Raw genomic sequence first — 22,558 nt, forward strand, 5'->3', positions numbered from 1 at the left:
GTCCTTCCCATGCAGGCATAGGGAACTACTCTGACGTAATTTAATCATCTCACACTTCCTGAATACCTCTAGTTTTGCCCATGAGAGCCACTATTATTATCTATCATATTGGTCAACAAGCTATTAATTTCAAAAGTAAAACCTACTTTAAACATTTAATCTACTAATTACCAGAATCTCTGGTGGTAACTGAGAGGGATAACACAAATGCCTGGAACAGCTGCCCAAGGCACCTCTGATTAGGGCACCAGCTGTCTACTCCTGGAGCGGGGAAACTATGTTAGAGCTGCCAGCTGCTCTGGGTGCATGTAACCCGACTTGTGTGTGAAAACAGTACCTATGATAGAATTAGGAAAAGAAAAACTACTATAGAATTTCCTCAATTTCTCAGGACTCCGTAGATTTTGCTTCAGGTGGGGACAAGGGGAAGTCAGTGTGAAGACAGGGAAAGTAAGAAGGGAGTATGTTGTTCTGAAAAATCCCCCAGTCTAAACTGTTAAGAACGCCACATGATGCCCTTTTAGCAATTGTAACAAATTCGTACCAGGACTACTTGATACACCACAGAAACTCTGTGGCTTCTTATAAAAGTGATTATGGGGCAGCCCTGGTGGCTCGGCGCGGTTTAGGGCCGCCTTCAGCCCAGGGCGTGACCCTGGAGACCCGGGATCAAGTCCCATGTCGGGCTCCCTGCATGGAGCCTGCTTCTCCCTCTACCTGTGTCTCTGCCTCTCTCTCTCTCTCTCTCTGTGCGTCTCTCATAAATAAATAAAATCTGAAAAAAAGTGTGTTACAAGACTTTTTATTACAAAGGTAGAATTTTAAAAATCCTCTTATTTTTTATTTTGAATCATTTCATCAATTCCAGGTGGAGGCGTACCATCATCAAACACGGAAAAACATTAAAAACAGAGAAATTAACTACCTATTCCTGTAGTGAGCACAATTTAATAAGAAAATGAGATAAACTTCAAAAACAGCAAAACTAAAAGTCTAAAAAAATAAGATTCTATTTTTCTGTGTGTGTGACACGTGAATTTGTAGTCTCCATGCCTCCTGGTCGGCCTGAGAAAGCACTCCCCCTAGCGGACTTTCATAGGAATTTAAGCAAAGTTAAACTAGTAAATTCCTAGGTCAAAGAGAACACACTAAATAGGAAATTCTGTTAAATCAGTACCGTGAAGTTAGTGTGATGTAGAAACAATTACACTCGTTAGCTTATGAAGCATAAATAGCTAACGATATGTGCAGCTAAAATGATTGTCTTAAGTGTGCAAAAGTCAGTCTCTCCCTATGAAACCAATATATATTTTAAATTCTTCACAGGTCCAACTTTTAAAAAATACCTTAGATTGAAATCAATTCAGAGCTCAATAATTGAAATTAAATAGTGACTAATAAGATGCTAAAAGATAACCTGAATGGAGGTTCTCTCATCTAACAAATATTTATTGAACATGTTATATATTAGGCACTGTTCTAGGTATAGGACATACCAGTGAACAAAAGCCAAAAAGAACTGCCCTATTTTAAAGGAAAATTATAGTCCTTGAAATTCTGACTGATTAAATATTCTCATAATTATGTTTTAGGTTTCTTCTGTTCTTGATGTTTATCTAAAAAAGTATTTGTACAACATTTAGTAGATTCATTCATTTCCTTCTTAAACGTGTACTACACTTGACCAAACTCCAACTCTTTTTGTGCCAGCTGGCATCCTGAGGTTACCTGGGGGACTTAGTAGTTATCAGGTAGTGACTCTGGGCTAGACACCCGGCCTGCCCATGGACTTGGGAGCAGTGCCCACAGCTGTTCTGGGGGAGCGTTTTCCTGAAGTGCTTTGTTTGAACTACTCTCCAAACTCCTCTAATGCCATGTGGCCTGTTTTAAGGCAGGATTCCAAATACACCCTTCTGATGAATGTTTCTGATGAATATTAACATTACTCAACTGTTCTTTACCACAAATACCAGGGTTTGGGGGGGGGGTCACAGGTCACAAAGACAAAGACTAGCATTAGTAGGTAGGGGCTAGGGAGGCCCAATGAATCCTGCAATGGGATGAGTTTTTTCCCCCATGAAAAACTGTCTCACCCACAAAGGCCAACAGTGCCTACCCAATGAGCTGTTACCACACAGCTCATTGGAACTTTATTTCAGTTATATATTTTTTTCTACTAGAAAACAAGCCAGATAATCTTAGTATTGCATTTTATTAGATATCTACACACCATAAGAATTGACTGAAAATTACCCAAGAAAGTGCAAAACCACTTAATTGCTGGTTTTCTACATCTTGTTTGGATGAGAAACTCTTATGGGTGAATAGCAGGTATCTAATATGTACTTACTACAGTACTTACTGCACTGAACAGTGGCAGAAAACAAGAAGAAATTCTGTAACTCTGGTCTGCTTTATATCTTGTTCATAGCTTTCTTTAAAATACATACTTTAAAATAAATCATTTTAAAAAATAAAAAAATAAAAATAAATCATTTAATTACTTAGACTTGTTGGCAAAGCCTAAACTTCAGAACATTTGGAAAGAAATCACTTGTAAAAGCAATAATTTCCGTGCAATTAAATGCATTAAAACAAAAAAAAGTATCCTTCAAAACAGTGGTTCTCAAACTTTAGCATGCATCAGAATTTCCTGGGGTTAATTTTTCTATGCTACAGACTGTTGGCTCACTTCCAGAGTCTCTAACAAGATTCCAGGTAATGCCAATGCTGTTGGTTTAGGTGCCACACTTTGAAGACCCACTGCATTAAGATATATTCTTCGCAATTCAAACTCATAAGCAATACTTACACACCGCTGCCTTTTCTAATAGTAAATAAATAAAAGAACATTTCAGGTATGGATTCATCAAATGTAAAGTTTTTAGACTCTTGAAATGTCTGACTTAAATAGATTATTCATCTTGGCTCATAATGATTCCCATGAGTTCAAAAGACGGAACCACAGCATAGTCCAGTAGTGGGTAATGTGTGACTCCATGAAAACATTTACTTACAAAATACACAGCAACTATTAGGATACATGGACCTTGTTCCCATCTCCTCCAGCTTCTTCCCTTTAGAAAAATCCAATTATCATGGAGATACTAAACCCAGAATGAGAATGTGATCTATTTCAGGTAGAGATCACAGTGAATGCCATACTTAAGACTCTGATTCAGAAACTTCTTCATCAGGGCAGCAGTAATATTCCACAAAACATATCTGTCCATCCTCATTCCTAATCATATACTGTAATGAGAGAAACCCTCGGTTATCTGTTCGGATAGATACCTTACACGACAGGACTAAGGCCTTTGTAGAGGGTTTCAGTAAAGAAATCTTGTATCTGTAGAGGAGTAAATAAAAAGCAGTTGTTATTTGGACATGCTTCAAGCAGTGCTCATAACTCCAAGTAAAGGACAAAAATTAGCCAAGAACTACCAAGTAACAAATATAAAAATAAAATAAAATATTTGTCCAATGTGCTAATATTTTTCATTTTTACAATTTCATCCACTATCACAACTCCAAATCCCCAGGTAAACCCAGCACTCTACTAATCATTTAGATATTATACCTTTAGCAAGATTCAAAGCTTTACATTTATTTAATAGATATGCGATATTCACCATCATCACCAATATATTAAGAACTGACCTGTTGACCTGGGTTTGGTTACACTGAAATGATTCCATCAAATCAGAATCTTTGGGATAATCAAGATGGGAGCTTCCTGCATTTCCAAAAGTAGATAACCTACAGTAAAAAAAAAATGAGCGATTCATTTATCCATTGGTCCAACAGTAAGTCCCATTAGGATCTCAGTAAAGAAGACACTTCCTTAAGAAGCTCATTCTGGTGAATGAAACAGATACGTAAACGAATGCTGACAATACACTATACCAATGACAGTAATAAAGATTCCTGCAGGGTGCAGTGGGAGGTCAGAAGATCTAGCAACTAATAAACAGCTTTGGAAAAATGAATCACCTAAGGAATCCAGGGTTGTTTGCCTGAATTTCATTACCTTAATTCTATTCTGATACCTTTCCCCATCCTTAAATCAGAAATAATATAAAAGGAGAGAGCTGAGGAGTGATGGAAGACCCTGAGCTAACTCATCAGCAAGCCTGGAGTCCTATTCCCCATCCTTACCGCCACACCCAGGAATCCTGGCTTTTCTGTATCTTAGACCTCTCTTCAGGCTGTTTCATGGTTTTTCTTGCTTGGCAGTATTAGTAGGTTGTGTGTAGACAATTTGTAAACGTAAAGGTTTGTTTAATCTGCAAGAATGTATTGATTATTTGCTGTGGGGTTAACACACTGGTAAGTACTGTGAGCACAGTGGCTGCTGGTCTTCCTCAGGCACCACCTTTTCTCTCCTCTAATGTAACCTTTCTCTGAGCCATCTCATCCATGCCCAGCCATGACTGACTCCCAAATCTAAATTTCCGGTCTAGGAACGCCTGGGTGGCTCAGCGGTAGAGCGTCTGCTTTTGGCTCAGGGCGTGATCCCTGGGATCCTGCTTCTCCCTCTGCCTATGTCTGCCTCTCTCTGTGTCTCTTGTGAATAAATAAAATCTTTAAAAAAATAAATAAATTTCCAGTCTAGACCTATCCTCTGAACTCTGTATGTTAAACTACTCCCTAGTGTTACAAACACCTCAAATTTAACAGATCCAGAGAAAAATTTCAACTCCCAGTTCCACATGACCCAATCACTTCTCATACTGGAGATGAAAGATACCATGATCCATCTAGTTACCTGTGTCAGCACAGGCATCACTTAGGTGAGGATCCTCTAAAATATGCTGTTTAAGCGCCCAGAATTTTCATTCATATCACTGTTTAAGTAGGGTTTCTTTGATTACCATTTTGGTTAACAATGTAACCAACCTTGATCCAAATTTGTAACTGCCAAATGTTACAAGGACCCACAGCTTCTAGAGTAGATGTAAAAAGAACATTTCTTTCATATTTTTTCCTCCTTTACACTTTAATATTCTGATGTATTTCAAAACAGAAGAACTATTTAAATCCTCTCTCCAAATGGATTCTAATCCTGAAAATTTCATAATTTGTTGGTTCAAAATACCAGGAACAGCTTGATAGTTTTTGACATTGTATTTCTGCTGAAAATTGCCCTCCCTTAGGAGCTTACCTTGATCAATACCCCCTAAGTACTCAAGTACTGTTCCCTAGGCGTCTCTGTTAATTATTTTGGTACTTAGTGGCATGCAATTCTGCTCCTTTTATGCTGTGTCATATATTTCTTCTCTTCATCATGATTTTAAGCTGTTCCTTTCTTAGGGGCTTTGAAACGTAGATATGCACACAGGAGGTGACTAATAGATACTCACTGAATGAACCATGCACAGAAAACATCTGCTTCCTTCTGTATCCTGTACTAACTTGAAAGAGATACCATATGATACAAACACCTTTTCCAAACGTTTAAGACCAAATTTTCCTTGTGATGTAACTTGATCTATACCAGTAAGTAGTACAATGAAAAGACCTCTAGTTTATGAAGTAGGAGACTGGGCTACTGACCTACAACCCAAAACTATGAAGCTTTAAATACTGAGTTCATCTTCCTGGACCTTAGGTTTCCTGATTTATAAAACTATGAAGAGTAAAAGCTCTCTAAAGATCTGAAAATTCTACGAGCTGAGATGATAAAAATTTTGCATCCTGAGCAAATGTGTAAACAGAGAAAGAGCAGACTACAATATTAACTATAATTGCCCTCTGTGTTCAAGTACCTGAAATAAGGCTTGTCGGGAGACATGGTGATCTGTAGGACCTCACTCGTCATATCCAATTCAGAAAATGCTTCACGGAGCCCCTCTGACTGCAGAATAATTTTATTAATAACATTGGTGCTGCAGAAATCAAAATCCAGAGTCTCCTCCGGCTCCTGAGTATTGATTTTGCAGACTGTCACCACTCCTCCTTCTTCTAGAAATAGCATCAAAGGGTAGCCATAACCTTGGTAACACATCCGAAGTGCAGTTAAAGTCCCTGCAAGGAAATAAATCATACGTTGGGCTTAGCTTTATAATGTATGCTCAGCTTCTTAAGATTCTTACAACTCTTGAAGATTATTCTATTCTGCCCAATTTCTAGCATATATCTATATATACATATCTTTATCTCCTTATAAGAAGGGATCATATTTTCCCTGATGACATATGTAGACAATTCAAATAATAACAAAACTAGGAACCAGCACAGAATTTAACTCTTTGAAATCATTTTCCGGTTTGCCAAAAACACCTCAGAAATATCTTATTGATTTTATATACCTACAATTTTCAGAATGAAGAATCTACATGGACCAATATTGCAAGTAACAGAATTACTGCAGAATAAACTATGCTCTTTCTCAATGGTACAATGTGCACAACAGTAGACTGCTTTGATAATGTCAGTGTATCTACTGTGTAAGGACCCTTCCAACCTTTTCTATTGGGAGATACTATTTACATTTCCTCAAACTTTAAGATCAAATTGAGAGAAAAAGAGAAGGTGGTTAATGGTAGTGTGGGTTTTAACACTACAAATCACTAGCAGAGGAGGAGGAATAGGATGGGACATTCTAGCTCCTTCCTCTTACTAGATGGAGAGCTACAGTGAAGAAGAACAGGGGAAGGCAGGTGCTTTTATGAAAAACCAGCTAGGGAATGCTGCATTAGAAAAATGTATACTTAACAATAACAGAATTGTCAGTACAAAATTAAAACATATTTTCTAAAGAACCACAACTGAATTTTCCCTAGCTAATCTCCATATTCCTTTCCTGTGAAATAAAATCGTTCTTCTGGGGATTCCTTGTAGTTTTATATCCATAGCAACCGAATTCACTATTCCTAAAAAAAATAAAACATGTAAATATTTTAAAATTAAACATTTCAGGAAATAGACAATTTATAAATAGGACTTAAAGAAATAAAAGCAAACACTTTTTTAACACAGTAAACTAGGTGTGAGAATTAGTTTCTGTTTTTCTCTGCCACTAAACTATAATTCTGAACAAGTTAGGGGAAAACACCATTTAATACATATTTTACAATGTTAAAGATAATACACATTCAAAGTCTTCTCTTGGTCAGTTCAAATTTAAAATCCCTAAAACTGGAAGTCCTGGCTGGCTCAGCGGTTGAGTGTCTGCCTTTGACTCAGGGCGTGATCCCGGGATCCTGGGATAGAGTCCCACATCCGGCTCCCTACAGGGAGCCCGCGTTTCCCTCTGCCTATGTTTCTGCCTCTCATGAATAAAAAAAAATCTAAAAAAAGAAATAAAACCCCTAAAACTTTGTAAATTAAAAAAATTATAAACACTTTTGTAAATATGAAAAGAACACAGCATACTTCCTATTAATGTGAGAAGTTGAAATCCATGATCATGACCAATGATAAATTTGCAATTTCTAAGATATTGTTTATTACTTCTAATAACTTCTCCTGTATTTTTCTGACCATTTGTATGATGCTTTTGTGTCATTATAATGAAAATAGAATGGTTCACCTGGCATAGGACTTGATCCAAAAATAGATAAACAGTCTAAAAGGATAGTTAAATTTATTCGAAAAGTAACAGACTCTTCTTGAACTATAAACTCTTGAAATATTCCAGCCTGTGAAAAAAAGTAAACATAAAAATGTATGCATACTAATGAAAACTCACATAAAAGTTTCTAGATTTCACTTTATATGTTTTAAAAATAACAATGTTACGCTAACCCCATGAAAATAATTTCTGATTACCGATCAAAACATCTTAAGACTTTTTTCAACTATTATTAGTTAGAATACTACTACTCGGTAGTTAAGGCATAATTGATTTCAGTACCATGCAAAACTTCAGGAAAGGTCCTTCATCTAGGTTCTTGGATCTAAACTATTGTCCCACGCGACTTCCCCTTGTCTCACTTCTGTGGCCATCAGTAGGGCTCAAGTCCTTCGGAAAACAGCCAAACAATCTGATAATGCATCAGTGATACCGATTTTCAATTTCTTTTGAGGACAAGAACCACGTCTTATCTATCCCTCTATATCTGAGGTTACACTATGCACTTAAGTGTCAAAAAAAAATGTTGGATTAAATTTGAAATCCTATGTGAACCATACATATATCACTTTGTAAGGAGGGATTATAACCAATAAAAGGGAAAAGGGAAGTAGTCGCCAAAACCATATACTGTGGAAACAAATGTTTGGGTTCTCATCCCAACGTGGCCACCTGCCATCTGTAGGACTGTTGGCAAATCTCTTAAAAGACGCCTATTTCGGGGCAGCCTGGGTGGCTCAGCGGCTTAGCGCCGCCTTCACCCCAGGGCATGATCCTGGGGTCCCGGGATCGAGTCCCACATCGGGCTCCCTGCATGGAGCCTGCTTCTCCTTCTGCCTGTATCTCTGCCTCTCTCTCTCTCACCCTGTCTCATGAATAAATAAAATCTTAAAAAAAAAAAAGTTATAAGAAACAGGCAAAAATTAATTTAAAAAAAATACGCCTATTTCGGGGATCCCTGGGTGGCTCAGCGGTTTGGCGCCTGCCTTCAGCCCAGGGCACGATCCTGGAGACCCGGGATCGAGTCCCGCATCGGGCTCCCGGCATGGAGCCTGCTTCTCCCTCCTCCTGTGTCTCTGCCTCTCTCTCTCTCTTTCTCTCTATGTCTATCATGAATAAGTAAATAAATCAATCTTTAAAAAAAAAAAAAAAAAAAAAAGACGCCTATTTCGGGCAGCGCGGGTGGCCCAGCAGTTCAGCGCTGCCTTCAGCCCAGGGCGTAACCCTGGAGACCCGGGATCGAGTCCCACGTCCGGCTCCCTGCATGGAGCCTGCCTCTCTGTGTGTCTCTTACGAATAAAAAAAAAAAAAAAGAAGAAGAAGAAGATGAAAAGAAGAAGAAAAGAAGAAAGAAGAAGAAAGAAGAAGAAGAGAGAAGAAGGAGAAGAAGGAGAAGAAGGAGAAGGAGGAAGGAGAGAGAGAGGAAGAAGAAGAAGAAGAAGAAGAGAGAAGTAGAAGAAGAAGAAGAAGAAGAAGAAGAAGAAGAAGAAGAAGAAGAAGAAGAAGAAGAAGAAGAAGAAGAAGAAGAAAGAAGAAGAAGAGAAAGAGACGCCTATTTCCATACCTGAATAAAAGCATTGGCTTGCACACACTTTGCATTCTCCACCGTAACCTTGATTCCGTTTTTAGTGGCGAAACACGTCGCATGTTCTCGGAAATGAATAGCCTTCAGGACAGTGGAGAGATTCCTGACGTTGTCAAGGCTGGCCACCAGGCTGTAGTCGCTGTCCTCTTGGGTCTGTGGGGTTAGGAGGGGCATCGCCCTCGGCTCCTGCGGCCCCAGGGGATGCTCCCGGTGGCCACACGCGCCGCTGCGGGTCGGCGAACCCCTGAGGACCGCAAGACTCTGGGTCAGGGCAGGCAAGGCCCGCGACGCCCACCTGCGCCGAGGCGGGCGGGGGCGGCCTGGGCGCCCAACTCCGCCGGGCAAGGGCTGAACCCCACATCTGCCACTTCGGCTCTTCGCGACTTTGGGGGGAGAACGACTCCTCCAAGCTACGATTTCCCGCCTCTGGCAAGGGGCCAGCACCACAGGGCAAGTTGTGAGCACCGCAGTTCCCCGGGGGGCGTTTCCGCGCCAAACCGGGGCTCCCCGCCCCGCCAACTCTGCCCCTAACCAACAGGGATGGGGCGCGGGCCCAGGCAACCCCGTTCCCCGGCCTGCACACACGCGGCATCTCTTTACTAGCCCCGGGATCCCGCGACGCGGAAACCTCACCTTTGTGGCGGGATCCGGGCGCCAGGGAGCCCGCCGCGCCTCCCGGGCCGCCGGGGAGGGAACGCTCGGCTGGCTCCCGCCGCTCTTCTCAGACCCGACGGCCACCTCGGCCACCGTCACCACAGAGCTGGAGGCGGCCTAGAGCGCCGCGCCTGCCCTACCAGAGACCGGAAGAGCGTGCCACCGAGCCGGGGGACCGCGGGGCCCGGCGCAAAGCACCATAGAGATCGGAAGGGGGAGCGAGCGGCCGCGCCGGAAGGAGAGCCGAGACCGAAGGCGACCGGGCAAGATGGCGGCGGCCAAGAGGAAGCGGCGTGGGGGCCTGGCGGTTCAGGCCAAGAGACCGAGAAAGAGCGAAGAAGATTCCAAGCAGCCAGCCAAGCTGGGCGACGTGGCAGAAGAGGCGGAGGAAGAGGAGAGAGGCCGTATCCCAGGCCCCGTGTGCAAGGTAGAGAGGGATAACCTCCGGGTTGCACCAGCGCCTGCGGCTCTGGCGCCTTCCCTGGGGCCGCCAACCTCGTGAGAGCTTTGCTGATTTCGGAGTTGCCTGTCTGTTGCCAGAGCTCGGCCTCGGCTCTCTTTCCCGGTCAGACGGACCACGGTGCTTACAGCTGGTTCTCGTGCACGTGGCCGCCCTCGCGGAGGCCGCGGCCGAGGAAGCGGGCGGGCCTCGGAGCTCTGGCGGGGTTCGCAGGGAAGCGGCCTTTGGGGTGTTCCGCCCCGTGGTGTGTCGTCTGCTTCATTTTTGTCTTCTTCTTGGGGGGTGTTACTGCCTTTCCTTTTAAAGTTATTTCTCGCTATCGGGTATAAATCTTCCAGTATCTAGTCAGCTACTGTCAGTCGGGGATCCTGAAGCTTGTTGAGCGTCCTTTAAAGAGTTGCTGTCCATCTATCCACCCACCCACCCATCCATCCATCTAATCTATCTTGCTCTTCCGCCGTAGTCAGCTGCTGTCAGTCGGGGATCCTGAAGCTTGTTAAGCGGCCCTTTAAAAGACTTGCTGTCCTAGGGACAATGATTTTGACTGGCCTGATCAGGTTTTTAACTCTTTTTTTTTTAATTAATTAATTTATTTATGATAGTCACAGAGAGAGAGAGAGAAAGAGAGGCAGAGACACAGGCGGAGGGAGAAGCAGGCTCCATGCACCGGGAGCCCGACGTGGGATTCGATCCCGGGTCTCCAGGATAGCGCCCTGGGCCAAAGGCAGGCGCCAAACCGCTGCGCCACCCAGGGATCCCAGGTTTTTAACTCTTAAGGGATGTTGGAAGCTAGACTAGATAGAATGAACTTTCCTTGTATTCACACTTCTGTAATATGTCAAGCGCTGTCCGCAGTCAGGCCTCCTCTGGCTTTGGGATTGCTAAACCAGAATGTGACTTCCGATAGTGTTGGGAGTTTCGAAGGGAACTAAGAATTCATGTAAGTTTATGGTTTGTATTCAGAAGAAGGCGAACACAAGTTGTTGGGCCTTCCTTCCATTCCTTACCCTAGATTGGATACTGTGGAGGCAGAAATGGTCTTTGATTTATTTCTGTTTTGGTTCTCTTTCAACTTTCCTGGCCCTTAGCCTAGTTAGTACTCTGGCAGGTCGTAGGTGATAAATGACAGCGTACGGTGGAAAGCACTAGGAAAGGAGTTAGCTCTGAGGAATGAAAGGCGAGTTTAAATTCTAGCCCTGCCATTAATTAACGTCCATATTTTGAGCTCCTCTGTCATCTGCAAACTGAGAGGAAGAGAATGTGATTTAATTTTTGTGAAGAATAAGCTGGACTTCTAGAAGATTTTCAGTAAATTGTTAGTGCTGCTACTCTTCCCTTAACCTGGAAGGAAACATGATAGTATATGTGACCTGAGTCATAAAATGAGAAATTCTGTGGAAGTACAGAAGATAGAGGTTACTCTTACCCTAAGACAAGTCAGGTAAGGGATCATGAAGGATCTAGCCCTGGCGCTGGATCTCAAAGTAAGCGCACAATTTCAGAATTCAGTTTTCAAAAATGAGAGGGAACAATACAGTGGCAAAGAAGAAAAAATGATCAAAAGCATTGAAGCGGAGGAAAAATGCTGAAAATCTGAAAAAACGAGCCATGTTAGCTCAAAGGTAGGGTTGATTTAGGGCAATAGTGAGGGAAGAATAGAGATGTATTTTAGGATCTAGTGTTAAAACTATGTTCTTTGGAGTTTGTTTAGAAAATCCTGGGAGGCTAAGGATATGATTGAAACAGTGCTTTAAAAAAAATTAAGCTGGTGCTTGTTGGCCAAACTTAATTGGAGAAACTCCTGTCTGGGAAGGCTAGCCATTTAGGAGATTTGAGATGATAAGGATCTGAATTCAGGCACTGTGAACGGGAATTGAGTAAGAGTTCTTTTGAGAAAGAAATTGACAGCATTTGGTAGTGCTTATGATACAGGAGAATAGGGCAAATAGATGATTCAAAACCTGGGGGATGGAAATGATGGTTGCATCGTTAGAAAAATGACAGGAAATTTACCATGTTTAAGGTTTAGTATTCTAGAGTTGAATTTGAGGTAGTATTAAGTCAAATACTTGGATTATTAGAAGTGGTGAGAGTTCTTTACATTTCTATACATTTGACAGTTGAAGCTATGGAATGATTAAGAGAACTCACTTCTGGAGAGAAGAAGAAACCAAGAGAAGGCTAGGAAATATCTTTATTTTTATTTTTATTTTTTTTTAAGATTTTTTATTTATTTATTCAGAGAGAGAGAGAGAGACAGAGACACAGACACAGGCAGAGGGAGAAGCAGGCTCCATGCAGGAAGCCTGACATGGGACTCAATCCCGGGTCTCTAGGATCACACCCCAGGCTGCAGGCGGCGCTAATCCGCTGCGCCACCGGGGCTGCTCAGGAAATATCTTTATAGCATCAGGGGAGGTTTTGGAGAGATGGAAGAAGGAAAAACAAAAGTGAAGAAAGACAAGGAAAGCATTTCTGGGAGGCAGTCATGGTCAGTGAATACCACTGAGCGATTGTCAGGATTGTTTGGCCTGCTACCTGGAAGCTTTTTATGATTATTAATTTGTCTCTACTTACCTTATATACAAGGAGTTAACTTTTCCATTGGCTGTGTTATTTTATTAGAACCAAGGGCTATTTTAGCTTGCTTTTTAGATAGGGGATCTAAATTTCATCTATAAGATAAAATTATAGATATAACTTCATCTATAAGACTTTATTTCAATAAAGTTTGCTTTTTTGCATCATCACATGATGCCATGATGGTTTGCCATGTTGTGGTTATCTGTCACATACAATAGACAAAATGAAAATGGCAAAGCATTGAAATAAGGGTTTCACACTATTCTTGCCTCCTTGTTGTTTTGTTGTGTTGTGTTTTGTTTTAATTTATTTATCCATGAAAGACACAGAGGGAGAAGCAGGCTTTTTGAGGGGAGCCTGATGCGGACTCACTGTATCCCGGAACCCCAGGATCATGACCTGAGCTGAAGGCAGGTGCTCAACACTGAGCCACCCAGGCATCCCACCTCCATGTCTTTTTTATTGCTTGCTTGTTTTCTGTTTTCCCATATGAGAACAGTGCCTGACTCCTGATAGGAATCTAGTAAATATTAAATTAATATTAAAGTTTTCTTGTGAAAGGAATTTTGACTGAGGAGTTTGAAATCAGGAGTGGAGGGTAGTCCGGGTGGCTCAGAGGTTTAGTGTCGCCTTCAGCCCAGGGCCTGATCCTGGAGACCTGGGCTCCAGTCCCACGTCGGGCTCCCTGCGTGGAGTCTGCTTCTCCCTCTGCCTGTGTCTCTGCCTTTGTCTCTCTCTCTGTTTCTCTCATGAATAAATAAAATCTTAAAAAAAAAAATGGAAAGATTGTATATATAGTTAAACATCTCAGTTCCCTGAATTATACACACGAGAGAGAGAGGCAGAATTAAGGATATAGTCTTGATACATTAGAGGATGATGGAGTATTTAAAAACTAGATACTTTTAAATTATCTTTAAAAAACCAAGGTAGGTTCAGTATGAGCTTTAAAAATTTTAACATTTTCTTTTTCTTTAGGGCAAGTGGAAAAATAAGGAACGGATTCTCATCTTTTCTTCCAGAGGAATAAATTTCAGAACAAGACATTTAATGCAAGATTTGAGAATGTTGATGCCTCATTCTAAAGCAGGTGCCTTTATATCATACACTTTAAAAGTTCTTATTTATAAGCTTGTCTATATATTCTCACTTTGAATTATTGTTTAACCTTGTCATTTATTCAGCCTTATCAGGTAAAGAACTCTGTTGCCTCAGAACAGTGATAAGGTTTTTCCAATTCACATTTTGTTAGAAATTCTTTGCAAAATTCATTAAACATTCCCTTCACTTTCTCAGGTATCCTACTATTATCAAAACATTTCTTGAAGGTCCAGGAATGCCTTCATTGTAGTGCTCTCAGAGGTGATAAGCTGATTTGTCCTTCCAAGTAATTGGTGACTGCCATGTATTGCTATCTGCTTTTTTTTTTTTTTTTTTTTTTAAGGTTGGCTCCATACTCTGGGTGGAACCCAAGCCCAATGCAGGGCTTGTACTCACACACAATGCTGAGATGGACAGTCATACTCTTAATCACTGAACCATCCAGGTCCCCCACTATGTGCATTAAAAAAAACAAAAACCTGTTCTTATTTAAAAGTTAATGGACCATAGTGGGATTTGAAGCACCTTTAAGTTGGGGCTCAGCCTACTTCTAAATACCAAAATATTCTTTTTAGTGATGGTGTATCTTTCAGGCAAACGAAGTTTTAAGTTAGAACTGTGGCAGTACCATCATACAGCTGTTTTTGTGCCTTTGTTGAGGGGAGCTTTTGGCTTTAATTCTAGATAATAATTTTGTTTCTTAGACCACTGTTTCTCAAACTGGAGTCTGCTGTTACATCTTCGTATCTCTAAAACTAAGAGATTTAATTTATATTGTTTTTTTTTCTGTGATCTAAAACCATTTTTTAATCCATTTTCCTGACAACTGTGATTCAAAATTGAAATAAATTTTCTTCAGTGAGTGTTCCTTAAACTGCAATCCTAGAACATAGTGTTCTGTTTGTAAGAGTGTTTCCATATTTGAAAGGGACTTATAGAACATGTAAAGTTGACAGGAGACCACTGCTTAGAACATAGTTTATGATTCTTGAGGACTGTTTTCTTTTATTTTTTTAATTAAGATTTTATTTATTCATGAGAGAGAAGCAGGCTCCATGCAGGGAGCCCGTTGTGGGACTGTTTTCTATTCAGTCATTTTTATTAAAAAAAAGTAACAAGATTTTTAAAGAGGTCATGTGTTTTTAGGCCTAATAATTTTGAAAATTAATAAAATCTCTTAAACTGAAGATTGTAAAAACAGTACTTTTTTAGAAAGCTTGTGTGATTTGTTTGAAGTAGCTTTGAAATCTCTTTCTTTTCTTTCTTTTTAGATACAAAAATGGATCGTAAAGACAAATTGTTTGTCATTAATGAGGTAATTTTAGATAGTTCAAGTAAAATATAGGAACACTATTTAGGAATAAAAATATTTTGGGACGCTAAAGATGTTCATTATACAATAAGGTATTCAATGACTTTTAAATTGTTTTGTAAAAGATAGCTCAGACATATTAACTCTTCAATGATTTGCTTATAAATTTTTATATACTCACTATCTCTCACAGTTTAGTGATTCAGTATAAATTATTTCTTGGTCATTCTTATATTTGTCTTACCTCACCAAACATTGACATTTCTAAAGGACAAAGTTTCTCTTTTATTTTTTTTTTCTCATCAGGTACAATACAGTGCTAAATTTATAGTGGGTACTTATTTTAAAAACTACCAACATGTACAAAATAAATTAAAAGTCCATTAAATATTTTTAAAACTACACATTTTAGAAATGTTTTTGCCAGTATTAAAAGTGATACACGTGGTATTTGCTCTTAATTTTTAAAGTATTGTTGAGGATACTAAACTTTTATTTCTTACTATTTTTTAAGATTTTATTTATTTGAGATAGAGCACAGCAGGGGAGGGGCAGAGGGAGAGGGAAAAGCAGGCTTCTGCTGAGCAGGGAACCCAATATGTGGGGCTCCACCCCAGGACCTGATCATGACCTGACCCGAAGGCAGACACTCAACCAACTGTGCCATCCAGGTGCCCCTAAACTTGTATTTTAAAGCCAACTTTTAAAAATTTAGAGGAATTGTATTTTTAGATCATTTTCTTTCACTATTAGAAAGGCTTCTTTTATTCATTTAGCTTGAATTTTTGAGCCCGTGCTATACTATATATGGCCTTACTTCAAGGCTGTGAAAAATGTTTTAACAGAACAATGCCCCTTTCGTCCAGTTGGGCTTATATTCTAATGGGGGATTTAGTCCGCAAACAAGTATGATTTCAAGTGAAGATAAGTGAAAAACACAGGGTCTGAGTTTCCAGCAACTGAGGCTAAACTAGAAAACAACCAATAAGTGTTGGTTGTTCTAAATCCAATAAGAAACAAAAGCAGTGGACCTAAGAGTTTTTTAAAGTTGTTAGGTTTAAAGTCTCAAGTAGTTGAGAGTTGATGAATGCTATATTACTTTAGGAATATTACAGTAATATAAACTGTCAAGATGTAGAAGTTTAATTCAACTTAAAATAGGTTTTCTAACTTTTGCCTTTCACTAGTCCCTTAGTGATTTCACAGAACTGAAATCAAGAAATGATAGTATAGATTAGGAAGAAAAATCTTAAATTTCTTAAACTTAAAATCAGAACACTAAAGAGTTAGAAATAAAAATAACCATTATAATGGGTGTAGTTGATTCTTGAAGGACTGTGTGTCCTAAGATTGGTGAGGCTAATTGTAGTGTGCTTTATCCCTAAGGCATCCTTTTTTACTCTGTAGGTTGCACATGGGAGTATGGTGGGAGATAGGGTTCCCAGTGAACAGAAGAAAGGCCAGAGTGTCTAGTTTGCCTTAGAATACCTAAGAGGGATTTTAAATGTTTCTTTTTGTGAATTTACCTAGATTTAGACCTTTGTAGCCTATTAACTTGCTTAAGTATTTTTGGGGGAATCTAGATATTGATGCTTTGGTTCTCATTTTTATTATGTAGATATTAATGCTTTGGTTCTCATTTTTATTATCTATTTCATGTTTCTATACTTTGTTTAGGTTTGTGAAATGAAAAACTGCAATAAATGTATCTATTTTGAAGCTAAGAAAAAGCAGGATCTCTATATGTGGTAAGAGAATGTATTGAGACTTAGGTGGAACTGTTCTTGTAAATGGACTTATTTGTATCTCTTAGGTTGTAGACTGCTTTCAGTCTTCTATGTAAAAAGATTGGGCCAGGGGATGAAGCAAAGTCATTTGATTTCACAAAAGTTGAAACCTTTAAAGAAAATTTAATTTATGGATGTTATAAGCACAGCATAATGTCTTTTAAACTGTGAAGTAGTTTACTATATTCTAAATTCTATTTAGTTGAACAATTTCATGTTTCTCAGGCTTTCAAATTCACCTCATGGACCATCTGCTAAGTTCCTTGTTCAAAACAGTAAGTTGACTCAATTTAATTTTTTTTTTTTTAGTTTAAAAATTTTTTATGACAAAATTGAAAATCATGCTTTTGGGATAATTGTGCCAAAGTTATAGCTACTTTTGTTATATTTTTTTCTAGTTCATACCCTAGCTGAGCTAAAGATGACTGGAAACTGTTTGAAAGGTTCTCGGCCCCTTTTGTCATTTGACCCAGTAAGTTTCTCATTTAGTGTGTGAGGTCTAATTTTCTTACTCTGCATAGTTGTTTAGTGGACATGCTTGTGTAGTTCAATTAGTTAAAATTTAAAAATACAATTTTAAAACACTTGTCAAATAATATGTTCACTTTATTTTTGTAGGCTTTTGATGAATTACCACATTATGCTTTGTTAAAAGAACTCTTAATTCAGGTAAATATCTTTTCTAGAAAGTATTTTTTTTTTTTTTTAAATGATAGTCACAGAGAGAGAGAGAGAGAGAGGCAGAGACACAGGCAGAGGGAGAAGCAGGCTCCATGCACCGGGAGCCCGACGTGGGATTCGATCCCGGATTTCCAGGATCGCGCCCTGGGCCAAAGGCAGGCGCCAAACCGCTGCGCCACCCAGGGACCCTAGAAAGTATTTTTAATAACAGGAGTATCTCTGGACTTTTTGTTAATTAGCTACCTGAAACATACATGATATGTGGTAGAATAAGAAATTAACATATCTTTTTTTTTTTTTTTTAAACTAGATCTTTAGTACACCACGGTATCATCCCAAAAGCCAACCATTTGTGGACCATGTGTTTACTTTCACCATTTTGGATAATAGGATATGGTTTCGGAACTTTCAGGTTAGCTTTAATTAATTTTTAATTACACTTTGAAATGAAGTATTATATAGAATTTGTAGAAAATGCAAATAATTATTTCCTTTGTTTTATTTTATTTATTTATTTATTTATTTATTTATTTGTTTGTTTGTTTTTTGTTAAAGATTTTATTTATTTATTCATGAGAGACCCAGAGAGAGGGGCAGAGACACGGGCAGAGGGAGAAGCAGGCTCCCTGCGAAGAGCCCGATGTGGGACTCAATCCCGGTACTCCAGGATCGTGCTCTGGGCCAAAGGCAGGCACTAAACGGCTGAGCAACCCAGGGATCCCCCTATTTATTTCTTTTGTTTTAAATAGCTTTTTGCCCCCATTGACTTACAGCAATTAACAAGTGTCTCATACTTTACCTACTTCTCTACTTACCATACTTTACCTACTCATACTTTACCTACTTCTCTACTTACTTATTTCCAGGGTATCCGTTGGTATGGAGTAAGGGTTTTCTAAAAAGCAACTATATTGGGGATCCCTGGGTGGCTCAGTGGTTTAGCGCCTGCCTTTGGCCCAGGGCACGATCCTGGAGTCCCGGGATCAAGTCTGGCGTCGGGCTCCGGGCATGGAGCCTGCTTCTCCCTCTGCCTGTGTCTCTGGCTCTCTCTCTCAAGTCTGTCATGAATTAAAAAAAAAAAAAAGTCTTAAAAAGAAAAAGCAACTATATATGTTTAGCTAAATAAAAGTTTCTCCAAAGAGGTGGGAATCTGGGAGTGGACATTGTTAGGACTTAGAAAAACATCCCTATAGAATGCATTTACTGAGAATTCTAAGATGAGTCATACGGTGACTTATTTAGGAGGAGAGGTGATTCTGGAAATCTTGAAGCAGGAGTTTGGCAGAATAATAAATCAGAAAGGTAGAGAAGTGGAAAGAACAGCAAGACAGTTTCAGACAGCATATGAAGTAATCTGGGCTCATTCCTGCACGTGGTGGTATGTTGGACACCCTGCAGTGTGAGTTGAACATATCCCCTTAGCCTCTGAGGGCAGGCATACATGAACCAACACTGCTAGTATTTTAAATTCAGAAATTGCCTTTAAATTCACAAATAAATTGGGCCAAATATCCTTTTATATACCTTTTAACATAATTTGAATTAGATGTATAAACACAATTTAGGGGTTGACTTAAATTTTAAAAAGATTCTCCATAGGGTACTTTAATACATTTTGTTACAGTGGTCGCAATTTTAAAAATTCATTTAACCACAGTTTTTCAAGAATATGTGCACTGTAAGAAGCAAGATAAGGGCCAAATTGGAATTACTCAATTTGAAAAGAAACACTGAGAAAAACAGTAATTTTCCCGTGACAATTATCTCTAACTAGTAATTTATTTCAGAAAATAGTGAGAATTTGGCACTTGGCAGGTTTCACTTCCACCTTAATTTAATTGGTTCTCACTTCTTTGGGCCATAGTTGTGATGAGGTTATAGCTAGTGTATCTTTGAGGAACAATATATCCAAACCATAATGAAATGTTTCCTTTTTATTAAAGATCATTGAAGAAGATGCTGCTCTTGTAGAAATAGGACCTCGTTTTGTCTTAAATCTCATAAAGATTTTCCAGGGAAGTTTTGGAGGACCAACTTTATATGAAAATCCTCACTACCAGTCACCAAACATGGTAAGCTATTTTTGCTGTTTGGTGGTCCCTCAATGCCCAGAACTCTCTGGCCAGAATGATTCTGTCAAGCGATTTCTGTTAAGTATGAAACTAAATTTGTTGTTGTTGTTGTTGTTTTCTGCACACATTTTTGCAAATTACTACTTTTTTTTTAATGACAAGAGTGAAGGGGGAAAAGATGTGTAAGGGAATGTCCTCACCATATACTTGGAATGCATCTGATATTTTTTTTGTTTTTAGCATCGGCGTATCATAAGATCCATCACAGCTGCAAAATACAAAGAGAAACAACAAGTGAAAGATGCACAGAAAATGAAAAAGAAAGAACCAAAGACTATTCTTCCACATGATCCCACTGCTGATGTTTTTGTTATACCAGCTGATGAAAAGCCGATAGAAATACAGTGGGTAAAACCAGAGCCAAAAGTGGATTTGAAAGCAAGAAAGAAAAGGATTTACAAAAGGCAAAGAAAAATGAAACAGAAGATGAACAGTGGCAATGCAAAATGAATCAGTGGATAACTAACCTTTCAGTAATTTTATATTTATTTTGTATTCAGTGTGTAAATACGGTTTTATTATCCAGGACTACCTTACATCTCATTAGTGTGGCATTTAAGACAGAAAAACCAAATTAAACTTTGTGGCTTCAGTGTTGTGTATGTTTTTCTAAATATTACCAGAACTCATCAATTAATTTGTTTTTCTTTTCAAAGCTAGTTTGATATTACTTAAAATTCAGCATACTTCAGGTTTAGCCTTGATTTCTTGGATTTAAATTTTGGGTTTAGCAAAGCTGAAATTGAAACAGATTTACTGGGTCATTGCTACTTGTAAAACAACGAATTTTAGGCACTTTGAGAGCATAGTTTCGGACGGTAACATGCAGATAGACTGGTAGAAAAAACATCTTACTGAGATTGGAGTCCCTGAGTCACCAATGCAAGAGGCCTTGGAAAAGCCAATCCCTGATCTTTTTTTCTCACCTCAAGAAAGAGTACAATAAAAATTCTTAGGTTTAGAGAATCAAAGGATTTAATATATGTGTTGAAAGTATTTTGTAGATTACAAATTTAATTTAGAAGCAGTGGGTATAAATTGCTTGAGTTAATAATTAAGAGGAAGGAAAATGGAACAGTAGTTAGAGGGTACTGGAACATTTGAGTTTCTCTCCTGATGAAAGAACTGTTTGAGGCAGAAAGCAGGAAGCTTATATCCTGGAGGTCAGTTAGTAAGAGGGAAAGACAAGATTCTGGGTGTTAGTGGCCACGGACAGGTAGGTAGCTGCTGAAGAGGCAGACTGATTTATATACACATATCCATAACAGGATTGAATCATGTGTGTATTGTTCTGTGACCCACTTATTTCATATTAATCATTTCCCCATGTCTTTATTATAGAACATGACTAATTGCATAGTATTCCACTCTATGCCGTAACTATACAATCTATCCCCTATTGTGGGATATTTCAGTTATTAACTTATGGGTGCTTATAGCAAACATTTCTTGACGTAAATTATTTTATATCACCCTTGTGGTTTCCTATAAGTGGAACTCAAGTCAAAAGATACAAATGTTAAGACATGTATTTCACCAGAGGTCAGAGTTCATATACTTAAAACAACAGTGAAATAATCATTGTCAGTTTGGTAAGTTAAAAAAGAATACCTTTTTGGGAAGATAATAGTTTTTCTTTTGTGACTAATCTTGTTTTTGTAGTTCTCTTACTAATTTGTAAGAGCTCTTCTATGGCTGAGTTAGTCTATACATCTTTCCCAGTTCCTCACTTGTATTTTAATTTTGTTCTGTAAATCTGTAGACAGAACAATTGATTTTCTATTATATTTCATTTTTTCTTAATTTTTTTTCAAAGAAAGGCCTTGATTGTACAATGAGGCCACTTTATTTTGAAATAGTCTAAATTAGGCTACTTATCTTGCAATCCATATTAAGCAGGTAGGTCAGTTCAGAGGTTCACTTTTTTTTTTTTTTTTTTTTTAAGAGGTTCACTTTAAATACTTGTGTCTGGTAATGAAGACCAAATCTGGTTAAGTGCAGGGGGAGGAAAAGCTGATTTATTTCAGCAATTGAATATAGCCCGGGATGTAAAGCTGTAATTCAGGATTTGAATTTAAATACTCACATCTCAAGAAGTTAATTGTAGGTTATAAAATACTGGCTCAACAAGTTGCGAGTTTGAGTGAAGACCCAAACTTCTAACATATTCTGAGGTGTGTGTTGTAGAGTTTTCATGGAATTTTTTTTTTTTTTACAATTTTGATTATCAGTTTCTACATATTTCCCTGTCCCAAATTACTTCCCTTTTACAGTCATTTATAGGAGTACCTCATTTGAATGAGAATTCATCATCTTTATAGTCCATGTTCATTTAGAAGCCAACTTGTTTAACAAAGGTAATTCTTTAAACATTTATATCCAGTGTAATTGTCTTTACATTGCTGTACAATGTTACAGGCAAAAAGAGTTCCCTCTTCTCTCAGGAGGAAAAAGGCAGGTGACTCACAAGTCCTAAGCAAAACCAGATGTAGTTGGAGGAAAAAAGTTATTTTCTTAGTCACGTTTTATTCCTACCGCCAAGCCATTCTCAAATGGGGAGAGTTTCTATTTTACCCTGTATTCAAACTCCATTATCCATTGCCGATTTACAAACAAAGGTGGTGTGGTATCTTCCTTCTTTGAAAAGGAGGCAGGTGTATGAATTTTGAGCATGAGTTGGTTGAACA

The 22,558-nt window shown here is 38.8% G+C and overlaps 2 protein-coding genes across 2 annotated transcripts; one reads left to right on the forward strand and one right to left on the reverse strand.

The window, feature by feature from the left end:
- Positions 1-786: 786 nt before the first annotated feature.
- On the reverse strand, positions 787-9,966 carry RAD1 (RAD1 checkpoint DNA exonuclease). Its single transcript, XM_055325367.1, has 6 exons — positions 9,795-9,966; positions 9,141-9,405; positions 7,535-7,643; positions 5,769-6,027; positions 3,661-3,759; positions 787-3,349 (listed from the first exon to the last, which is right to left on the reverse strand). Exons 2-6 carry the CDS (start codon positions 9,333-9,335, stop codon positions 3,166-3,168), a joined length of 846 nt encoding a protein of 281 aa, XP_055181342.1. The 5' UTR covers positions 9,336-9,405; positions 9,795-9,966; the 3' UTR covers positions 787-3,165.
- An 82-nt stretch (positions 9,967-10,048) lies between these two features.
- BRIX1 (biogenesis of ribosomes BRX1) lies at positions 10,049-20,463 on the forward strand. Its single transcript, XM_055325366.1, has 10 exons — positions 10,049-10,242; positions 13,837-13,948; positions 15,231-15,274; positions 16,949-17,019; positions 17,284-17,333; positions 17,457-17,530; positions 17,677-17,727; positions 18,050-18,151; positions 19,683-19,811; positions 20,052-20,463. The coding sequence occupies exons 1-10, from the start codon at positions 10,084-10,086 to the stop codon at positions 20,319-20,321; spliced, it is 1,062 nt and encodes a 353-aa protein (XP_055181341.1). The 5' UTR covers positions 10,049-10,083; the 3' UTR covers positions 20,322-20,463.
- Positions 20,464-22,558: the final 2,095 nt, after the last annotated feature.

The sequence above is a fragment of the Nyctereutes procyonoides genome, unplaced genomic scaffold (genome assembly GCF_905146905.1).
Source record: "Nyctereutes procyonoides isolate TBG_1078 unplaced genomic scaffold, NYPRO_anot_genome, whole genome shotgun sequence".
Taxonomy (NCBI): domain Eukaryota; kingdom Metazoa; phylum Chordata; class Mammalia; order Carnivora; family Canidae; genus Nyctereutes; species Nyctereutes procyonoides.

What these genes read in the sequence shown, in the direction of transcription:
- RAD1 (XM_055325367.1), bottom strand. Translation starts at nt 9,335, where the DNA reads ATGCCCCTCCTAACCCCACAGACCCAAGAGGACAGCGACTACAGCCTG. An exon ending in TGGATCAAGTCCTATGCCAG is followed by an intron (nt 6,028 to 7,534) that starts GTGAACCATTCT and finishes ATTTCCTTGCAG; the next exon opens with GGACTTTAACTGCACTTCGG. An exon ending in AACCAAACCCAGGTCAACAG is followed by an intron (nt 3,350 to 3,660) that starts GTCAGTTCTTAA and finishes ACTCCTCTACAG; the next exon opens with ATACAAGATTTCTTTACTGA.
- BRIX1 (XM_055325366.1), top strand. Translation starts at nt 10,084, where the DNA reads ATGGCGGCGGCCAAGAGGAAGCGGCGTGGGGGCCTGGCGGTTCAGGCC. An exon ending in GATGCCTCATTCTAAAGCAG is followed by an intron (nt 13,949 to 15,230) that starts GTGCCTTTATAT and finishes CTTTCTTTTTAG; the next exon opens with ATACAAAAATGGATCGTAAA. An exon ending in AATTGTTTGTCATTAATGAG is followed by an intron (nt 15,275 to 16,948) that starts GTAATTTTAGAT and finishes TACTTTGTTTAG; the next exon opens with GTTTGTGAAATGAAAAACTG.